A 7,304-nucleotide genomic window follows, 5' to 3' on the forward strand; every position below is an offset into this window, starting at 1 on the left:
CACGGAGCGTTCCAGGCTTTGTGGCCGCCCGTCCTGCTGAGGCCACTGCTCAAGGAACATTCTAGAAACATCTGCAGGCCGTTGGGCCCCAGTTTGCGGCTTCTGGTTTAAACCAAGAACAGAGCAGCCCCTGTCAGCCACACGGGGCCCCCCACATTCACTGGGACCTTGGATGTCACTGGGCCCCACACCTCCCTGCACCGGGCCTGCTCACTGTCTGGTTCACCTCTCCAGAGCACGAGGAGTCGGTGGAAGAGGAGGCTGGAGGCGAGGCCGAGGCGGGGGAGCCCAGTGCCGCAGGTGAGGCCCCTCCCGGAGCGAGGGGGGAAGGGGGCCCGCCTGAGCTGGGGGCGGCAAGGGCCCCAGCGCCGCTCCTGTGGCAGCGGGGAGGCCCCCTAGACCGAGCTCTGCAGCCTGGGCAGCCCCCAGTCCAGGCTGGGCTCAGCCTCGTCAGTACACGCTGCACCTGCTTCCTTCGGCCAGGCGGGTCTGGGCCCTGGCAGGTGTGCACAGGCGGATCCTGGACCTGGAGCCCTGCAGGGCCCCCTTGGCTGAGGATGTATGGGTGGGACAGGGGGCTACTGGCAGGGCCTGGAGCTTGGAACCGGGACCATGACTCCTTTCCATGTTCTGTTTAGAAGATGGAGAAGAAGAGGAAGGTAGAGAGGCTGAAGGTGAGGCCCGCTGGCCACTGGGATGTGGTGGGGCAGCCCCTCCTGCAGCTGCGGGGAGACCCTGGGGGAGGGGGAGACCCTGGGGGGAGGAGATGGAGACCCTCGGGGGAGGGGGAGATCCTCGGGGGAGGGGGAGATCCTCGGGGGAGGGGGAGATCCTCGGGGGAGGGGGAGACCCTGGGGGAGGGGGAGACCCTGGGGGGAGGGGGAGATCCTCGGGGGAGGGGGAGACCCTGGGGGAGGAGACGGAGACCCTGGGGGAGGAGGGGCAGACCCTGGGAGCAGAACCATGCGTGTCTGCAGGTTGGGTTCCTCCTTCCAGAGACAGTGCCTTGGGGGTGCCCAGGGGGAGGGGGCTAGGTTGGGTTAGGGCAGTGGTCACATCATGTCTGTCCATGAGGGTTTGCAGCCTGTGTGAACCACTGGAGGGTAGGGTGTCTGGGGCTGAGATCCCAGGCACAGATGGTCCATGGGCTAGGTCACTGCTGTGGGCACTGTTGACCTGACGCCTTCACAGGGGCCCAGGTGGCCCGAGTCACACCTCTGGAGGCAGACAGCCGGAAGGGCTTGGAGTCACACCCATCAGCTTCCTGGTCCTGAGCCGCCTCAGGTCTGGGGGGGCGGCTGCAGAGGCAGAGACTTAGGCAGGGACTCTGGGGCCAGGACCTCAGGACCGTGTCCCCGACCCCTCCTCCCTGTGTGGCAGGCACTGCTGAGTCAGAGCGATGTGTGCACTTGTGTCCCCGAGACCCCCTGAGCATCAGCCCTGAGTGGAGCCTGGGGTTTGCAGCCCTGCAGCTTAGTGCTCTGGTTGCTCCTGCAATCCCGGGACAGGAAGGAATCACTGGTGAAGGGCAAACGGAGGCTCATGGGTGCCAGCTTACCAGGGGCACAGTGGGGCCAGATCCAGGCCTCCCGGCCCCAAGTTCATGTGCTTTCCTCCTCTCCAGATGGCCCGGTGGAGGAGTCCAAGCCCAAGCCCAGGTGAGTGGTGAGGCCCTGGGAGGAGACGGCCTGTGAGAGAGAGCCCTCGGGATGGGGCTGGAGTGTACGCGGCCCCGTGGGCGCAGGCTGGGGTGCGGCAGGCGCAGGCCGCCATGTGCACCCGCGTAGGTTGTGTACCGCATAAGAGTCTGCTGGGTGTGTGGGGGTAGGGGGATGGGGCGGCTGAAAACCGCCCACACGCCATCACCAGTGCCGTGCCCTGCTACAGTCAGCACTATGGCCACCTAGAGGGGAAGGAAAGGCCAGCCATGGGCCTGGGCAGCACCCTGTCCGACCCTCAGGAGAGCTGGGACACTGTCCTTGGTGGCTGGGGGAGAACCTGGGGGAAGACAATTTGGAGCCAAGCAGCGGAAGCATGTCAGTCTAGGCACGTGGCTTCAGAGGGTCACAAAGGGCCACACAAGGCAACTCGGGGCCACACAGGACACATGTGGGAGCTCTGGGTGCAGAGGGGTGTGGGGCTTTGGAAATGCCAACCCTGCCATCTGGTGCCTCAGCACGCAGTCCAGGAGACACTCCAGAAGCAGCCCAGCCGCAATCCAAGCCCCTCATTGGAGCAAACACTGCCGTGTCAGAGCCCCACACCCGAGGGCAGACAGGAAAGTGGGGCTCAGCGTCCTGGCCTGGAGTCCCACGGCGAGTGGGTGAGGCGTGTGAGGCCGACTGCCGCCTCCCCGGCCCCTGGGGTCGGGGCCAGGAGTGTGGGTCAGCCAGGGTGCAAAGCCAAGCCTCTCTACTTCCTGGCTGCATGCTTTTGAGCAAAGCCTTATGTCTCTGAGCCTCTGTCTTCCTGAACGAGATGAGTGGTTTCCACTCCAGGTAACTGTGAGGATACATGAGGCCACTGTAGGCGCCCCAGTCCCGAGTGGGCGTGGGGGCCCGCGGTGGGCACCGAGCTGGTATCAACGCATGGGTGGCTGGGTCTCGGCCTTTCTGTAGGGAAGAGGGGGACCTGCCCATCCTCGTACCGCAGCCCCTCTGGGCAGGGAGGGCTTGGTGCTCACCCCTCCTTCTGCCCACCAGGCCCTTCATGCCCAACTTGGTGCCGCCCAAGATCCCTGATGGAGAGAGGGTGGACTTCGATGTGAGTGAGAGCTCAAGGAGGGCAGCCCCCACCTCACTAAAGACCTCAGGCCCACGCCCCCAACCCCGCCACGCTTGGGGGAGGACACGCGGGGAGGGGCGCCCTGTCCGACAACACCCTGGGCTCAGCCCCAGTCGGTCCCACAACCCCAAGGCTTCGCTGCTGCCCTGCGGGTGCGGTCGCCTCTGAGTGCCGCCCCCCCCCCCCCCCCGCCCCCGCCAGGACATTCACCGGAAGCGTATGGAGAAGGACCTCAACGAGCTGCAGACGCTGATCGAGGCGCATTTCGAGAACCGCAAGAAGGAGGAGGAGGAGCTGGTCTCCCTCAAAGACAGGATAGTGGGTGTCGCGCCCTCTGGGCCGCTGGGAGGGGGTCCAGCAGGAGCCCCCAGGGCCCTGCCCCGCGCTCTCTTCCCTCCCCGACACCCCAGGGCGGAGCGGAGTCGGCATCCCCGCCCCCATCCCCCGCACCCTGGGCACAACTCCGCCCCAGTGATGGAGGGCAGATGCCCCAGAGCCCAGGCGGTTCCCCCGAGCCTGGATCCTCTCTCCTCCACCCTCTAGCCTCTCCGCCCCGCCCCGTTCCTGCTCCACAGGGCTTGGCCTCTACCTCCCCGCACAGGGTGGCGTCCACCCGGCGGGGCCGGGGCCGGCGGGCACTCAGAGGCCGCGGCGAAGGCCGTCGGGTCCTCTCTAGGGGCTGAGGTCCGTCCCGAGTGACCGCAGCCTTGCGGCCCCCCACCCCCCCGCAGGAGAAGCGGCGGGCAGAACGCGCTGAGCAGCAGCGCATCCGCACGGAGCGCGAGAAGGAGCGGCAGGCGCGCCTGGCGGTGAGTGGCCGCCGGCCTCCGTCGGCGGGGCCCAGGGTCGCGGTCCCGGCTCCGACTGCGGAGGAGACAGAGATTCCCGGAGTGTCTAAGGAGACGCCCCATCCCTCCGCAGCACGCCCCGGGGAGCCGAGCCCCGCAGCCCCCGCCTGCGCTGCTGGAGGGGAGCAGGCCCTCGGGAACCCGAGCCCCTCTGTTCAGCCCCTCTCCTCCCGCCGGCACCGCCAGCGCCAAGCCTGTGCCGGGCGCCCTCAGTGCTGGCCCAGACTCAGGGCGTCTGGCCCCCAGTGTAACCCATTCTCCCCCCGCGGGAACCAGGAGGAGCGCGCCCGCCGAGAGGAGGAGGAGAGCCGCCGGAAGGCGGAGGACGAGGCGCGCAAGAAGAAGGCTCTGTCCAACATGATGCACTTCGGAGGCTACATCCAGAAGGTGGGGGCCTCGGGCTCCTCCTCTTGCGGGGGTCCCGGGAGAGAAATGCCCAGCCACCTCTGGGAGACCGCGTTCTCACACGCAGACCCCGAGCCTGGCTCTCCCTGGCTGGCTCTTCCCCCGGGCCGGGGGCTCCAGAGCACGAGCGCTCTTCCCTGGTGGCTGGTGCAGCTGGCAGGCCCGAAGCCCCATCTCTGGTCTGCCTGGTGTGGCCTCCCGCAGCCTGGAGGCTGTCTCTCCATTTGTAGGGTGGCCTGCTCTGAGATGGTCAGACGGGCTACCCTGGAAAGCAGCTGAGTGCTGCCTGGATGCAGGCTGGTTTCCTCCTAGGGCCCATCCCAGGGCCTAGTGTGGTGCCCCCCATTCCTGGAGGGGGGAAGGGGGAGCAGAACTCTCTGTGCTGTGGACCTGGCCAGCCCCCAGGCCCTGCCTCCTGGTCCTCAAGCAGGGCCCTGCTGGCAGTCGGCCCTGCCCCGGCCTGCACGCGGGTCCAGCAGCTGGCTCCCCGAGGCAGCTGACGCCTCTCCTCCGTGTCTCCACTGTGTTCCTGCCCCTCCCTCTGTCTGTCGCCTCTCCTGGCTTTCTCTGGGCTCTTCTCCCGCTGTCCCGCTGTGCAGGCCCAGGTAGGTTCCGGTTCTCAGGTCCTTCTCTCCTTTGGGGAGCCTGGGGAGGGCAAGGTGCTGGGCTGGAAGGCGGGGAGGCCGGGCGTTGCTGGCCTGGGTGTGCAGCAGGGAGGTGGTGCTGCAGGTGGGCCTGTCTCCCTGCCGGGCCTGGGGGTGCGGGGAAGGCAGGGCCTCTCTAGCCCCTCCCCCGCTTCTTACTCTCTCCAGACAGAGCGTAAAAGTGGGAAGAGACAGACAGAGCGGGAGAAGAAGAAGAAGATTCTGGCTGAGCGGAGGAAGGTGCTGGCCATCGACCACCTAAACGAAGACCAGCTGAGGTGGGCTGCCGGCGGGGCTGCACCTCCGGAGGGCGCCCCGCCTCCCGTCACCGGGCGCTGCCGCCCCACTTTCCTGTGGGGGCTTCGGGGGGCTGGCCTGGGGCTTCTTGGCAGGCGGTGCTCGGCTCCCTCTCCTTCCCGCTGGGGCGCCCCAGCTCCACGCCCTAAGGCCAAGCCAGGGTGCGGGGCCTGGGGGCGAGGGAGGGCAGGGCCAGGGGTCAGGATCCGGATGCAGGCGGGTGGGGGCCTTCTTGCCGCCCACCTCTCTTGCCGGCCTGCGCAGGGAGAAGGCCCGGGAGCTCTGGCAGAGCATCTACGACCTGGAGGCGGAGAAGTTCGACCTGCAGGAGAAGTTCAAGCAGCAGAAATACGAGGCGAGCAGCTGCCCCCGCGCCCCGCCCCCGCCGGCGGCCTCGGTCCCCCATCCCCCCGGGCCGGTCAGGTGGTGCTCCCCACCCTTGCCGGGGCTGGTGCTGCTGGAGCCTGAGGGTTACTGGGGCTGAGCAGACACTTCCCAGGGTCCCGGCCCTGAGGGCCCCCACTTCTGGCCTGAGGCAGCAGCTCAGCGCCCTGAGTCCACCGGGAGGACCATTGTACAAGCCGGGCCTCCTGTGGAGTCAGGGGCACACCAGCGATTCGGCCCCTTCGCTCCCCCATGCTCACTTGGGGCCCAGCGTGGGTCCTGGGAGAGGCAGGGCGGTCTCAGGCGGGAGGACCTGGGGAGGTGGGCGGGGCCTGGGGAGGTGGGCGGGGCCAGGGGCGACTGGGCTGATCTTCGCCGTTTCTTTCAGATCAATGTTCTCCGGAACAGGGTCAATGACAATCAGAAAGTGTGAGTGTCTGACTCCAGCACCTCCCCCCCCACCTCCATGACCTCCCGTCCCCTCCCCTCTCCTGTGGCCGAGCCCCTGTCCCCCGCGAGGCTGCTTCGGGCTGAGCCTCTGCAGGCTGCTCAGTGTGCCCCTGCCCCCCGTCGGCCCTCAGCACACCCACACTCCCCGGAGGCGTCCCCCGCCGCCCGTCCCCCTTGACTGGGCCCTGCTCCCTGCAGCTCCAAGACCCGAGGGAAGGCCAAGGTCACCGGGCGCTGGAAGTAGCACGGCGCCTCCTCCTCTGGGACCGCGCCTCCCCGGCCGCTCCGGACCCCCGCCTTCTCCTGCTCAGCACCGTCCGCACCCTGCACAGCCACCCCTCCACCCCAGTCCCCTGCCGCAGACCGGCTGGAAGCCGCACTCGCACCGCTCCCCACCCCCATCATAATAAAAGCACCGCGCCCCCTGCACTCCTGTCTGTTCTCTTCAGGGGGAGGCGGCCTGCAGGGCACCGGGCCCCCAGGGGCTGCGCAGAGCTCCCATCGAGGCAGCGGTTTCTGAGCTGAGCCCTCGGGGCGGGGCTTCTGCCTCCACGTCTGTGTCAGGGTTGCCACCGGACACCCGGGAACGCTGGCACTGGTCCACAGAGCCGCGTCCGTCAGTGACCAGTTCTGTTTCCGCTCAGCCAGGGGTTTGTCCCCTAGGTCCGGTCTGCTGGAGTTTGCAGCTCCATGACCTGTGGGCGCAGCATTAAACGGGAGCGCCTGCTGGATTCAGGGCTGGAGTGACTTGAAGTCTCATGGGGATTGTCGGGGAGAATGGCTTGGCGCTTCCCGGAAGGCAGCCTTCAGCCCCCTTCTCACGGCGGGGCTTGCCCCAGGGGGCGCCTCCCAGTGTCCTGGAGTGTGCCACAAGCAGCTGCCGCGGCTCACAGACAGAGAGACCGGCCCTTGGCAGGCTGTCCCAGCTGTTCTGAGAAGCAGGCGGCAGGTTGGGGGACGCTCCCCAGGGTCAGGGTTAGCACCCCGAGGCTTATCTTGAGTGTCATGGACATACAGTTTGAAAGGTTTCTTTAGGTGTGATAGTCCAAAGCTGGAGCCGAGACTAGGTTCCTTTTTATTGTCTCAAAGGCTTGGCCCTCTTTACTCCAAGTAAGAGGCTCAAGGTCATGTCCCTTCAATGTCTCAGGGGCTTCCCTGTGAGCCCATAGTGTGGGATCCAAATCAGACAAAACCCTGCCATTCCTAGAAACCCTTTCAGTTGCCTGCAGATCCTCGGTGCTCCCAAACCTGCAGTTGCTTGCTTTCTGTCAGGCAAGAGGTCCAGTTGTCCTTGGGAGAGGACAAAGCCCAGATATGTGACTTGTTTGTATATCTGGGCTTTTCCCTGGGAGACCTTGTATCCACATTTGGCCAAATAGTTCAGGGTCTTGACAGTATTCTCTAGATACTTGTCATATGTAGGGCTTGCCATGAGCATGTCATCCACGTATTGGAGCAAAAGTCCTTCACCCAACATTAAGCCTCTAAGGTC

General features: G+C 66.5%; 1 protein-coding gene across 1 annotated transcript; it reads left to right on the forward strand.

The window, feature by feature from the left end:
* The first annotated feature begins 232 nt into the window (after positions 1–232).
* On the forward strand, positions 233–4,960 carry TNNT2 (troponin T2, cardiac type). Its single transcript, XM_060396789.1, has 8 exons — positions 233–300; positions 642–674; positions 1,625–1,658; positions 2,703–2,763; positions 2,986–3,102; positions 3,516–3,593; positions 3,909–4,642; positions 4,850–4,960. Exons 4-7 carry the CDS (start codon positions 2,710–2,712, stop codon positions 4,314–4,316), a joined length of 657 nt encoding a protein of 218 aa, XP_060252772.1. The 5' UTR covers positions 233–300; positions 642–674; positions 1,625–1,658; positions 2,703–2,709; the 3' UTR covers positions 4,317–4,642; positions 4,850–4,960.
* Positions 4,961–7,304: the final 2,344 nt, after the last annotated feature.

Source organism: Ovis aries, chromosome 12 (genome assembly GCF_016772045.2).
Source record: "Ovis aries strain OAR_USU_Benz2616 breed Rambouillet chromosome 12, ARS-UI_Ramb_v3.0, whole genome shotgun sequence".
Classification (NCBI taxonomy): domain Eukaryota; kingdom Metazoa; phylum Chordata; class Mammalia; order Artiodactyla; family Bovidae; genus Ovis; species Ovis aries.